Source organism: Pseudonaja textilis, unplaced genomic scaffold (genome assembly GCF_049901715.1).
Source record: "Pseudonaja textilis isolate UNSWEBS1 unplaced genomic scaffold, rPseTex1.2 PTEXCTG44, whole genome shotgun sequence".
NCBI lineage: Eukaryota > Metazoa > Chordata > Lepidosauria > Squamata > Elapidae > Pseudonaja > Pseudonaja textilis.
The window spans coordinates 90,348-104,968 of NW_028262697.1; the positions used below are offsets into that span (position 1 = coordinate 90,348).

At 42.7% G+C, this 14,621-nt stretch overlaps 1 protein-coding gene and 1 pseudogene across 2 annotated transcripts in view; both read right to left on the minus strand.

The window, feature by feature from the left end:
• LOC113453809 (zinc finger protein with KRAB and SCAN domains 7-like) overlaps window positions 1-14,148 on the minus strand; it is a 50,522-nt pseudogene extending 36,374 nt beyond the window's left edge. Inside the window, exon 1 of the transcript XR_015740527.1 lies at window positions 13,732-14,148. The product of XR_015740527.1 is annotated as a zinc finger protein with KRAB and SCAN domains 7-like (transcript). The remainder of the gene's footprint in view (window positions 1-13,731) is intronic.
• LOC113450437 (uncharacterized) lies at window positions 9,091-10,118 on the minus strand. Its single transcript, XM_087918763.1, has one exon. It carries the CDS (start codon window positions 10,045-10,047, stop codon window positions 9,220-9,222), a length of 828 nt encoding a protein of 275 aa, XP_087774889.1. The 5' UTR covers window positions 10,048-10,118; the 3' UTR covers window positions 9,091-9,219.
• Window positions 14,149-14,621: the final 473 nt, after the last annotated feature.

A 14,621-nucleotide genomic window follows, 5' to 3' on the forward strand; every position in this document is an offset into this window, starting at 1 on the left:
AGGAAACAAGAAGAATGAATGGACAATACACATCAAAAAGTGGATACTTCTTCTGTGAACACCCCTCCAAAGTCCCAGAAGTCTATCAGTGAGGTTGGAAATTAGGAAAGGAACGACTATAGCAAATAAACAGAACAATGTCTGACAAGAATTAGAAATATTTCCATGTATACTGAATGCCAAAGAATTTTGGTAGGCAAGGGTTAAGAATTCAAACACAGATTTAGACTATTAGATTTAATCAATTCTAAGCTCCCAAATGAAGATCTCTCACCTGCCACTCAGTCCACTCCTTCTCCTTCTCCGCCTGGCTCAGGAGGAAGCCTTCCACCAGGGCCACCGCCTGGGAGCTGGTCTCTGCTCCACACTCCCGCACCCAGCTCTCCATCTGCAGGGGCAGAAGCGCCAGGAACTGCTCCAAAACAACCAGGTCCAGCATCTGTGCTTTTGTGTACTTTTCTGATCTCAACCATCGACTACAAAAAGAATGGAGTTGGCTACAAAGTCCTCGGGGACCTTCATCCTCCTGATATTGGAAGCTCCTGAAGTTCGAGGGGTGAACTTCTGAAAGGTTGGATTTCTCCTCCAGGATCTTCTGCCCAGTTCTTGCCCAGATCTCCCCACAGCTCCCAGGCTGAACACCAGAAGGGCCTTTTCCAATTTCCTCACTTGCTAAAGGTTGGCTTTTCATTCTTTCTCTGTCCTGCAACTCCAAATGGGTCTAAGGGAATGTTCTGAATCTCCAAACACCTTTGTATTCATAGTACTATTCTTGTAGCAACAGGTCAGGCATGTCTTTAAGCCATCTTTCTTCAATTTTTTTCCTCCAAGAGAAGTAGTACAAATGGTGTCCAATTTCTGTATGTGAGATTAAACACAGAATGATGAATTTAACAGTTGACAGACACTCATTCCAGTGGAAAGATATATTTTTCTGAGTGAGTACAGGATTGCAGAGGCATTGAGCAGCACTTGTGCAGGAATGTGTGTTTGCACAAAATTTGGGATTTATTTCGATCAATAAGAATAGTACTTAAATACTGCTTTATAGTGCTTTCTATGTGGTTTTACAGAGTCAGCATATTGTCCCAACAATTTGGGTTCTCATTTTATTGACCTTGGAAGGATGAAAGGCTGAGTCAACCTTGGTGGGATTTGAACTCCCAAATTACAGGCAGCAAGTAGTCAGCAGAAGTGGCGTGCAGTACTACACTCTAACCACTCCGCCACCAAGGCTCAAGGATTTGGAGCACTGAATAAATGCATTTTGGATCAATTTTTCAATTTCTTTCTTTTGCACAAAGTAGGACTTGCTTTATAAAAACCTAGATCTGCATTTATCTATAAAGAAGGTTTTACCCAACATGCCAAACTCTAACACGTAAACAAACTGTGAAAGTTCCCTTAAAAAAAAAAGAAATGCCCAAAAGTGACCTGCTTTGGATGTTCCCTTTCTTCAGGGTTTCCTTTTTAAGAGTCAAATCACACAATTACACACAGGCAGATTCCCAAAACATACCCCAAACACAAAGAGGCTAAGCAACTGTTCACGTGAGACACCGGGGTTGGTGAGGTCCTGGTTCACTCACCCTCCTAAGAGAAATTGAACTCCTGAGGATCCAATCCTATTTTAGTGTCCTCCAGCACAGAAGGAGCAGGCGGGCACAATCTCCCGCAGTTCCTCCCTTGCAACCATGTTCTTTCCTCCTCCAGATTTGCCCTCCAAGCTCTCCCCATCTCCCACCTCAGATCTCTCTCCAGGCTACGGGGGGTTGGTGAAGGACCCTTCCTCCTCTCTGGGGATTTGTTCCCGGGACAACGCGGCTCGCCCTGAGCACCGCTTCCCTCTGCCTGCCACTTGCATGGAGAGGGGCGGCAGGGGAACATGGGATCCGAGCTCTCCCACCCCCAGGACTCCGGAGATTGAACCTGCATGGGGACTTGGCTTCTCTCCCTTCCTTCTCTAGCACGAGCACCCTCTGCCCCCTCCCCTTTGCACGCGGAGACACACGCACACTCCCTCCCGCCACTTACCCTGCCCACCTCTAGTTCTCCCCCTTCAAGACTTTCCGGCACCCATTTAAACCTCCCGCGGAGCTCAAAGGGTTAAATAGAGACGGGGAGCGATGCATCAGACCCAGTGAGGTCACTTCCCTCCTATTCTCCTATGGTAAATCACCTCTAGCGTTCGCCCTCCAGTGGCCGAATGGTGAATCGCACGGTGTCCGGTTCTTTTTTCTGAGAGACTCACCTGCAGATTCTTGTGTGCACGGAAGGTGCTTATGCAAATGGTGCAAACTGCATTTTCCATCAGGGCCCTGAAAGGAGGAGGTTGTTTTTTCCTCTGATCAATAACCCTTCTTTATCCAATTTTTTCTGACAGTGTTACACCCATGTGCACTCTTTCACGTTTAAGAAGGGTTACATCCTTTTATACAGGGAGCGAAGGGACAGAGAAGAAATAGGATTCAGCCTTCTTCTTTGGACCAAGAAACCCTGTACCATCTCAGAGAAATGCCTAATGTCTTCTTGAAAAGCTGCAGTGATAGAGCACCCAAAACCTCTGGAGACCAGCTGTTTCACTAGTTAATTGTTCTGTCGGGAAGTTTCTCCTTGGTTCTAGTCTGGATATCTCTGATAAGTTTTCATCTATTACTTATCTTACCATTGGTGCTTTGGAAAACAGGTTAACATCTTCTCTGTGACAGCCCCTAATGTATTGGAAGGCTCCTCCTGTTACATCATTCCTGGCTCTTCTCTTCGTTTCCGTAGAACCCAGTTCCTGTAAATGTTCCTCATGTTTTACTCTCCTGTCCCCAATCATCTTAGTTGTCCTTCTTTGCACTCTTTCTATAGTTACTGCTGTTGAGCCAGATACCACCTCTTCCGTATTAGTACATTAATTATTTTCTTGCCTAAGTTTAAAACCTGAACTGCATTTTATTGGGTAAGACCCAGTGTTTAAATCTGTCCAGATCCTTCTGGACCATGAGCCTATCTTCTAAAGTGTTAGCAATTCCATCTAGCTGTGTATTGTCCCCAAATTTGATAAGTTTCCTTCTATTCCCATCTAAATTGTTAATGAAGATTTTGATTTTGAAGAGTACTGCGTCTCAGACAGAGGTAAGCCCCTTCTTGTTTCCCTCCGTATAGATGTAGATGTACATCTACATTACAGATTTACATATGTACTGTACACATAGATATAATGTAGATGCTTCCCTCCATGTAGATGTAATCTTTTGAGATTGGGATTCATTAATAATAGAGTTTTTACTTCTTCGCTGCCTGTGCATGCAGGAAAACTTTTTTAAATTACAAGGATTAAAAGGATAATTGAGGTGGAGGAAAAGGATTTCTTTTTGAGGAAACTTGTACATAAACAATGACTGATCAATTGCCCTTAACAAATGTCTTTATTTTATCTCAAGGCTTTGTAAAATAAGAACCAGTGAAATTAAATAAACACAATATTGCAAAAACAGCCTACTTAAGAAAGCCAGTGGTGTCTCTAGCACATTGAAGTTTCTAGATGGAATCAGAATAGGGCTGAAAGGGACCTTGGAGGTCTTCTAGTCCATCCCCCTGCTCAAGCATGAGATCCTATACCGTGTCAGACAAGTGACTGTCCAGTCTCTTCTTAAAAACCTCCAGTGTTGAAGCACCTACAACTTCTGAAGGCAAGCTGTTCAACTGGTTAATTGTCCTCAGTTTTACGAAGTTTCTCCTTAATTCCAGGTTGCTTCTCTCCACTGTTTCTTGTTCTGTCCTCTGGTGCTTTTGAAAATAAATTGATCCCCACCTCTTAGTTCCAGTCACTCAAATACTGGGACACTGCTATCATGTCATCCTCCGTCTCCCCGCTCTCCACTAGTCTAGATTTTTATTCCACTGACTGTATAGGAATCTGTTAAAATAGTGGGTGAAGTGAAGATGCAGGACAGCAGTAGCAAGAACACAGTTCTTTATTAAAGCTCTGGTAACAAAACTCTGTGGCGGTGCATCTCGACAGCTCCTTTTAACACGGAGATGTCCGATACTTCTAGCCACTGACAGCTGTTCATTTTCCCACCTGGAAAATGAACCAATGAGTGAAGTCTACATCAGCCTTCGCTCTCATGGCATATTCAACACCCCTCCCCTCCTAGAACGGGGTTACCCAATCAGGTTTGTGTTATTGTACGTAGTCACGCAAGTAGCCAGGCCTTTGCGGGGCACGACTTGACCTGCACAGTTCATTTGGTTCGGCAGCATCGACCTGTGTAGACTGGTCTGCTGCTGCTCCAGAGTCAGCTTGTAGAAATGCCTTGAAGGGCATGGTTGGCTCTGTCGGTCCAGGATCCTCAGAACTGCTTTGCTGGACACTCAGTTCTTCAGCTAAGTGGTTGCATGTACACTCTGGGTTTGAGGATAGTGTTGGTATTGGCCTAAACTGATTTTCAGTGGTTTTAGTTGTCAGGGCCAGTTCGGTTCCCGTTTGTTTTTTTTGCTATTATTGTTTAGACATCCCCAGAGTTGGTCTATGTGCCTTCTCCAGATCTTACCGTCCTCTCACTCTACTCGGTAAAATCAGGGACTTGTAATCTGGACTATTTTGGCCAGTACCCAAGTAGCACCTCCTGTGTAATTATCAGCATAGATTAGATTGCCCACATTAAATGACTGGCATTTGCTGGTCGAGTCCTTGGGTGTTTCCGTACTATAGTTTGGATCAGTGGTGGGATTCAAAAAATTCTACTACCGGTTCTGTGGGCATGGCTTGGTGGGTGTGGCCATGTGACTGGGTGGGTGTGGCTTTTTTTGTTTTTGTTTTGCCCCCCACCCATTTTTGGGAGCTTTCTAGCCTCAGAGGAGCCGTTTTTGCTCCCCTGAGTCTCCTCTGAGGCTCAGGAAGGAAAAAAACAGAGCATAGGAGGGGCGCGCAGCACCCCTCCAAGCTCTGTTTTGGGAGCTTCCTAGCCTCAAAGAGCCTCTGGGGGGCGTTTTTGCTCCCCTAAGGCTCCTCTGGGGCTGAGCTCTTCCCTCCATTTTTTGCCTTCCTGAGCCTCAGCAAGGGGAATCCCGGCACAGTTGATCTATGCACAGCTGATTGTCAGGAGGGGGAAAAAAAGAAATACCTTAGGCGAATGTCAGGCAGGTGGGTAAGTGAGCGTCGGGCGACCAAATTGGGGGCGTGGCCAGCCAGAACTTACTACCAGTTCGGCAACCCACGCCAAATTCTTGCTACCAGTTTGCCTGATCTGGTGCGAACCGGCTGAATACCACCACTGGTTGGGGTTCAGCCTGTCCAGTTGGGATCTTATTTTCCGGCCCATTAAAAATTCCTCTGGACTTCTATGTGTGGTAGCACTAGGGGTGATATGTTGAACTAGTAATAGTTTATCTATTTTTTCCTGGCAATCTCTGGGGCTCATTCTGGCCAATGTCTCCTTGACTGATCACACCATCCTATCAGCTTGATCATTACTCGAGGGGTGTGCCAGTGCTGAGAGGGCATGGTGGATTCCTTGTCCCACTAAGAAACTAATTGATTTGCTGTCAATTGGGGCCCATTGTCTGATACCACAACGTTGGGTAGGCCATGTGTGGAAATGAGTTTCAATACTTAATGATTGCTTCTGCTGTGGTAGTGGTTATGATAGCTACCTCAAGCCACTTGGAATAGGCATCTACCACTATTAAGAATGTCTGTCCCTGCACTGGCCCTGCCAAGTCTACATGTATATGGAACCATGGTGCCTTAGGGGTTTCCCATTTGTGTATGGGTGCTGTGGGTGGTGCTGGTCTGGATTCCTGGCTTGGCCAGCATATTGCAACCCATTCCTTTAATTTCCTTATCCATTCCCGGACACTAAACTTAACTCCTGGCCAATGCCTTCATTCTAACAATTCCCGGGTCACCCATATGCAATGTTACCAATACTGAGTCCTTTAATAGTCGGGGTATTACAACTCTGTCCCCCCATAGCAAACACCCCTTTAGTACAGACAATTCCATTTTTTGAATGGTTTGAATTCACTCTCCACAGTTCCCTCCTGCCTCCCACTCCACACCAAGTTTAAAATCTTAAATTTAAAATCACACCAAGTCAAAAAGAGGTCTGTGAAAATATTTACAGACCCCTCACATCCCAGACATAAACTGTTTCAACTTCTTCCCTCAGAACGACGCTCCTTCCCTCAGAACTAGACACAAGAAGTTTTTTCCCAAATGCCATCACTCTGCTAAACAAATAATTCCCTCAACACTGTCCAACTATTTACAAAGTCTGCACTACTATTAATCTTCTCATCACTCCTTATTGCCCATCCCCTTCCACCTGTGACTGGATGACTGTAACTTTGTCGCTTGTATCCTTACGATCTGTATCGACTGTTTTCTAGTATGATTTGATTGCTTATTGTACCCTATGACAATTAAGTGTTGTACCTTATGATTCTTGATGAATGTATCTTTTCTTTTATGCACACTGAGAGCATTTGCACCAAGACAAATTCCTTATGTGTCCAATCACACTTAGCCAATAAAGAATTCTAATCTAATATAAAGTTGTTGCCAAAGTTCTGTCATTGTCTGTCCATCTTGCAATCTTATCTGCTGTAATAGGGCCGCTCGCAAAGTCCTCAGAGTTTTTGATTAGCAGAATGGATGTGGCTGGTATAGGATCCTCAACAAGGTCTGGAAGTGGGCAGTGGCTGAGTGCGTCTTCATTGTCAATGGTTTTGCCTGGATAATAGATGAGGTGCTACTGATAAGCAGCTAAGAACACAGTCCATCTTGTCATTCTTGGGGATAAAATGTTTGGGGTTGGTCGGTCCCTGGCTATGATACCAAGGAGAGGCTTATAGCCTGCAATTAATTCAAAGTCCCATCCATAAAAGTACTCATGGAATCCCTTGACCCCTACCACTGCAGCCAGCGCTTCCTTATCCAGCTGGCTGTAGTTCCGTTCGGCTTTGGAAAATGTTTTGGAACAGAATGCAATTGGGGCTTCATTACCATTTGGTATCCGGTGGCTAAGGACCACCCCATTCCAAAAGGGGAGGCTTTGCAGATTAACACGAGGGGCAAAGTCTCAAGTCTCATTGTATTGTACAAGGATGCTATTTGAAGTTAAAAATTATTTTATGGCAGTGAATATGGATGTTTCGTTTCATCCCCATTTCTAGTCTGCCTTTTTATCAAGTAGTCTGTATAAGGGTTCAGCAATGGTCACTTTCTATGGCAGAAAAATATTGTAAAAGTTTAATAAGCCGAGGAATGCCTGAAGTTCTGTCTTAATTGTTGGAGTGGGGGCCTCCTTTATAGCTTTTAATTTGCTGCTGGTAGGGTGTATGCCCATCCCATCAATTAGATAGCCCAGAAATTCGACTTGGGGCACGGCTATCTGGCATTTTTTTTTTTAACTTTTAAGTCCGGCTTCCTGAAATCTATCAATACTATTCATAACCAATGACTTAATTGCTCTTTGTTGCTGGCAGACACAAGGACATTAAAGTAAGGTACCACCCCTAGAATGCCCTTTAGGAGCCGTTCCATTATCTTTTGGAAAAGTCCTGGAGCCATGCTCACCGCGAATTGCAACCAGTGGCACTTAAATGCTCCTCTGTGAGTTACAATAGTCTATGCTTCTGCGGTGGCATCATCTACTGGTAACTGCTGATATGCTTGGGCTAGATCAAGTTTTGCAAGTTTTTCCTTTTCCCAGGGAATGTAACAGGTTGCTGTACAACCTGCATGGGGTAGGCGTTTTGTTGTAATGCTCAATCTATGGTGCATTTGTAGTCGGCGCATATGCAGACCGAGCCATCTGGCTTGATTGGGGTAACTATAGGTGTCTCTCACCTAGTGTGGTCAACTGGCTCCAAGCCCCCCTGGGCAATTAGTTTGTCTAATTGCTCAGCAAAAGGAACCCTATGTGGCTTCATTCTGACAGAGGCATAAGTGGGGTCTAGGCTGAAAGAAATAGGGGTCACCTTATTCTTGCCCAGACTCCCATTGAAGACGTCCTGGAACTCCTGCAGCAGTTTCTCCTAGATGTCATCTTCTTGGATAATATTGATGCCAGTCACTTCCAAACCCAGGGCATCAAACCACTCCATCCCAAGCAGGCTGGGAAAATCCTTGACCATGATGGTCAATTTGATGATGCACAAAGTCCTTGAATGCAATTTTGAAAATTCCGCTTCCCAGCACTGGAATGCAGTTTCCTTGGTAGTCTTTTAAAAGTATCTTTCGAGGTTTTAGTTGCTGCCTGGTTATTTATGGGACTGCTTTTTTATGTTCTTCCAGGGTATCATGGATAAGTAAGATCCTGTGTCCACCTCTATATCGCATGGAGTGCTTCAATCTGGACTGATACATGGATCTTTTTTGAACAATATGCATCAGAATGTCCAACAATTGTGTGATGTTCTTCTCCCATAACAGCGCTTGGTCATTCCCTCGTTTGTGCTTAATGAATCGGGATCTGCGGGCTCCCGGTTGTGAGACATATGGTTGCATAGGGGAATTAGGTTGTCTCTGCCGGCGTGAAGCTGACTGAGATGCCCGGCAGGCCCTTGCTATGTGCCCTTTTCGCTCACATCCTTGGCATATAGCTACTTTGAACCTGCACTGTGATCTAGGGTGATTTCTCTTACACCTGGCACACCAGAAAGTTTTTTTCCCTTTAACTCAGGGTCCTACCTTTCTATCAGAGCAGATGCGGTGGATTTCATCATCCTCTTCAGACAATGAAATTGTGCAACTTATTGTGAGAATAGAGAAGCATAGGTTTAATAAAATGAGCAAGTATTAAGGAATAAGAAGGAAGAGGGAAACAATTCTAAGAAGATTAGTCAAAAGAAGGATGTTTTAAACACTTTAAGGGTGATCAAGGGGGAAGAAACAACCGAGGAGCTGGAAACTCACTTCTGAAAAGAAAATCCATGGATTTAACTAATTAAATCTAGAATTAACAGATTCTCACCCAAATGTATCTCTGTAGGAGAAATTACATCATTCCTCTTCCTATAGCTCTCTCTCCACAGTCCATGCACTTACATGGCTTCTCTCTTGTATGGATCTTCTTAAGGGAAGTAAGATTATTAGTTTGACTGGAACCCTTTCTGCACTCCCAAGGATTTGTATGGCTTTTCCCCTGTATAGATCCTTTTATTACCTGCAAGTTGATTCCTGTAAATAAAGGTCTTGCCACATGCTCTACCGTTATATAACTACTCTCCCGTGTGGATCCTTCTATGGGAAGTAAGATAACTGTTGTAATGAAAGGTATTTCCATACTCCATGCATTTATATGGCTTCTCCCTTGTATGGATCTTTCTATGGGAAGTAAGATGACTGTATTGTCTAAAGCCCTTTCCACAATCCAAACATTTATATGGCTTCTCCCCTGTGTGCATCCTTTTATGAGGAGCAAGTTGACTGCTATAAGTAAAGGTCTTTCCACACTCCGTGCATTTATATGGCTTTTCTCCTGTGTGGACCCTTTTATGGGAAGTAAGACTACTCTGTTGGCTGAAGCTCTTTCCACACTCCATACATTTATATGACTTTTCCCCTGTGTGGATCCTTCTATGAGAAGTAAGATGACTGCTGGAAGTAAAGGTCTTTCCACATTCCATGCATTTAAATGGCTTCTCCCCTGTGTGGATCCTATTATGGTAAGTAAGATGACCACGTTGGGTGAAGGACTTTCCACACTCCATGCATTTAAATGGCTTCTCCCCTGTGTGGATCCTTTCATGGGACAGAAGATTACTGTGTTGGGTGAAGGACTTTCCACACTCCATGCATTTATATAGCTTCTTCCCGATGTGTCTTCTGTTATGGGAAGTAAGATGACCACGTTGGGTGAAGGACTTTCCACACTCCATGCATTTAAATGGTTTCTCCCCTGTGTGGATCCTTTCATGGGACAGAAGATTACTGTGTTGGCTGAAGGACTTTCCACACTCCATGCATTTATATAGCTTCTTCCCGATGTGTCTTCTGTTATGGGAAGTAAGATGACCACGTTGGGTGAAGGACTTTCCACACTCCATGCATTTAAATGGTTTCTCCCCTGTGTGGATCCTTTCATGGGACAGGAGATTACTGCGTTGGCTGAAGCCCTTTCCACACTCAATGCATTTATATAGCTTCTCCCCGATGTGTCTTCTGTTATGGGAAGTAAGATGACCACCTTGGGTGAAGGACTTTCCACACTCCATGCATTTAAATGGCTTCTCCCCTGTGTGGATCCTTTCATGGGACAGAAGATTACTGTGTTGGCTGAAGCCCTTTCCACACTCCATGCATTTATATAGCTTCTTCCTGATGTGTCTTCTGTTATGGGAAGTAAGATGACCACGTTGGGTGAAGGACTTTCCACACTCCATGCATTTAAATGGTTTCTCCCCTGTGTGGATCCTTTCATGGGACAGAAGATTACTGCGTTGGCTGAAGCCCTTTCCACACACCATGCATTTATATAGCTTCTCCCCGATGTGTCTTCTGTTATGGGAAGTAAGATGACCACGTTGGGTGAAGGACTTTCCACACTCCATGCATTTAAATGGCTTCTCCCCTGTGTGGATCCTTTCATGGGACAGAAGATTACTGCGTTGGCTGAAGCCCTTTCCACACTCCATGCATTTATATAGCTTCTTCCCGATGTGTCTCCTGTTATGGGAAGTAAGATGACCATGTTGGTGCTTTCCACACTCAATGTATTTAAATGGCTTCTCTCCTACGTGAATCCTTTTATGAGATGTCGTTCTTTCTCTAGAAAAAGTGAAAATCCCATTGTAATTTTTTCCATTGTCATTGCATATATAGTCTTCTGGTTTGGGTTGGGTTGGATAACATTCATTTACGTCTATTATGTCTTTGAATGGTCCTAAACCTGTCCCAATATTTTTTATTTTTATTTTTCCTAGTTGGTCAAGAAAGCCTTGCAACTGAGTATCAACTGAAGATAAGCTTTCCTTATTCCAATTATTTGACAGGTTGCTCTCCTGCCTTTGTTGATCCATTTGATTTGCAGGCTTCTCTGTTCTGTTCCCAAGTCTGAACTTTTGAAATGGTTCAATTGACTCTTTATTCTCCTGCCCATTGTTACCTTCAAAGGAAAAGAGAAATAAAAATGTTAGCAAGATTAAGAAAAAGGGTCAATCTTCCAAAAGTCATACCAATTTCCCTCTGATATTGTGCCAAATTCCAATCTATTGCATATTTGTATACTTATAATGCCATGGTATATAAATTATAATATCTCTATTCATGAGACATAAAAGCTTTCAAACATCTGAAACAAAATTTTAATTTAAAAACTAAGAGGAACATCCAAGAAAGCATTTGTAGAAAATCTAACATTTATTGGAGGCAGGCCAATTCCAGAAGAGCCCTGTGAGAATTAATTTTGAAACGTTATTTTTTTTCTTCCTATACAAACCTACCTTCCATTTGTGTTTTTAATTTTTTTTTCCTGCCAAAGATCATGACTGCAGAGAGAAAAAACTTAAAGAGTTCTTGTATTAACCCTAAGCAGCATGTTTGCAACAGAAAAATGGCACTAGTTTGTCCTAATTCCAGGACTCAGGATAGAAAGGAAATGGAAGCAAAGCCCATTAAGCCCCCAAATTAATTGAATTGCAGTCCTTCATAGTACTGATACAGAAACACCTGGGCCAGAAAGTATGAAATCTGTGTAACAGAGTTTAGCATTACCTCAAACCAAGGAATTATTTAACACTGGTTTAAATAGAAATAGAAATACAGATGACAAATACCATGAGGCATCTAAGCAGAACGCCATTGATCTATTTCCATACTAGGAGCTGTAGAACAGCATATTTTTTCCTTCTCCTTCTCAAGAGATGACCTTTATTTGGAGATTTTTAAATAAGAAACAGCCAATGGCATCAACTCTGACCGGAGAATAGGAAACCTTACCTAAAGAAGCTGCATTCCTATAATTTTCCAGCATGACTTCCCGATGCAGAGCTTTTTGGTGAGGATCCAGCTGAGACCATTCCTCATCAGAGAAATAAACAGCCACCTCCTCAAAGGGCACAATACCCTCCTGAAAAAAAAAGAAGTACAGAATAGACCTGGGAGGGACTGTAAGATCTGCCCTATTCTTTAGAAATTCCCAAACCAAAGTTATGCACTAAGGTCTATGCCGAGTAGGATTCCAGAATTGAGATGAGAAAATGGACAAAAGCATTTGACTGAAAAAATATTTTAAGTGGCTTTTATCAACTTGATTGATACTACAGGACTTTTAGTGCCATTCAGTGAAAGTAACCCCAGTTTCCTTCTGGATTGATTCATCTACCATCTACCCTCAAAACACTCTTCTCAACCCATTAATCAATCCACCATCAAAAGACCCTCAGCATTTGGACAGAATCAACTGGCAGGTGGGCCTTAGAAATACCACCTATCAGTGACTCTAATCCTCCCTATGTTTGCAGAAGGAAACGCGTGTATTGGAAGATTTGGTAAGGTGCCATCAATATCCAGAGATACAAAACTCTTCATATAGAAAGGAAGCTGCTAATAGTCTGAACCATTGGCTGAATGGGAGACAAAGAAACAGAACATTGCCTAAGGAGAACATTTCTTAACCTTTATAGCCAAAGGGGACTTTTAGAACAATTTTTATACTGAGCCTTTTCTATACGGCCACTTTCAGTCAATTTTAACAGTCTTATCTTTTAATCTGATGAACTGTGTTTTCTTATGTCTTTGTAATGTAAACATTGTATTTGTAAAATACAATATGAACTTTGTAACAAAGCTTTTAAAAATGATAATGTGCCATTATGAATATTATGTCATTTTTTAAAGCAGTCTTGCATAAATCAAGTCAAAGAATGACAAAAAGAATGGGCATTGTGAAGGATTTTGTAAAAAAAAAATTATTGAAATGTATGCATTATAATTAGCATAAAGAGTACTTTTTAGAAGTATTGATATTTTAAAATTTTTAAATAAGGATCTCAGTTGAATTTTTGTTGCTTGGGAGCATTAAAATAAGGCATCCCAAACGAGGGAAAAATGGAAGGAGACAGTACAATGTAAAGAAAGAAAAAGGAAGAAGGGAGAATACAAATCTAATAAATAATTTTTCTTCTCTTACTTGAGTTGGGGGTTCAACCATTGTTTCATCTTCATCATAAGGAAGTGTCAGCTTCAGCCTATTATTCCCTGTGAGGGAGACAGAATTTTAAAATGCAAAATTAATGAAATGGGAGGAGGTGTACTATAATAGCAAAGTCATAGAGAAGATGAGACAGCTGAGATCTCTGTGGGGAATGGGAGAGTCTTGAATTACCTCTGGATGTTTCTTGATTTGTGTCGTCCTGAGGAGTCCTCAAGAAAAATAGTTCCTGAGGGGTATCGGATAGATGCCTCTTTCCCTCAGGATCTCTGATCTCCACAGTGAAGGACTTGAAATATAAGCCAGAGAAAAGAAGAATGAAAGGAAAACACACACCATGACATGGAATCTTGTTCTGTTCTTTCAACACCACTGGAAAGCACCCAATATCCATCAGTTAGGTTGGAAAGAAAAGGCTGTCCCAAATCTTTCTTCTAAAAATGGATAATGGAACAATGTCCTCCAAGAATTAGTGAAATCTTATGAATACCAGAGCACTGGTAATGAGGAGCATAGAATTCAAACACATTGTTTATGACATTTAAACCCCTTCTAGGGTCCTGATATGAAATTATCTCACCTGCAACTCAACTTGCTCCTTCTTCTCTTCCGCCTGGCTCAGGAGGAAGCCTTCCACCAGGGCCACCGCCTGGGAGCTGGTCTCTGCTCCACACTCCCGCACCCAGCTCTGCATCTGCAGGGGCAGAAGGCTCAGGAACTGCTCCAAAACAACCAGGTCCAGCATCTGCGCTTTTGTGTGCTTTTCTGGTCTCAACCATCGACTACAAAAGGAATGGAGTCGGGTGCAAAGTCCTCGGGGACCCTCATCCCCCTGATATTGGATACTCCTGAAGTTCCAGGCATGAACTTGTGAAACGATGGTTTCCTCCTCCAGGTTCTTCTGCCCAGTTCTTGCCCAGATCTCCGCACAGTTCCCAGACTGAGCACCAGAAGGGTTTTTTCCAGTTCTCTCATTTGCTAAAGGATGGCTTGCCATCTTTCTCTCTCCTATGATATAATTCCAAATAGGTTGAAGGAATCTTGAGGATCTCCAAATGCTTTTCCATTCATTGGAGCATTCATCTAGCCTCAGGACTAACCAGAACAAACCATTCAGCCCTCTTCGTTGAAGAGAACTTTGTCTCTATGAAAGGCTGTACAAATCGCTTCCAGTTGACGTATCTGAGACTGAAAACCAAATAAATGCCAAGAATTAGAAAGTGGTGCATTTAACCATTCAGGAATAATCCTACTCCTGGAAGGGTGTTTCTGAGCTAGTGTAGGATTACAGTGGCACTGAGCAGTTAGTTTTTGTGTGTGATTGTGTGTGTGTTGCAAACTATGGCATTGACCCTCGGCAAAAATTGGGATGAAATGCACTGAATAAATTCATTTCAGTACATTTTTTCCCTATTTCTTTCTCCCCCAAAGAAGGGCTTGCTTTTTAAAACCAAGAAATATATATACACT

Bases quoted from the DNA above. Each gene is read 5' to 3' on its own strand.
- LOC113450437 (XM_087918763.1), bottom strand. From the start codon at position 10,047: ATGGAGTGTGGAAAGTCCTTCACCCAACGTGGTCATCTTACTTCCCAT.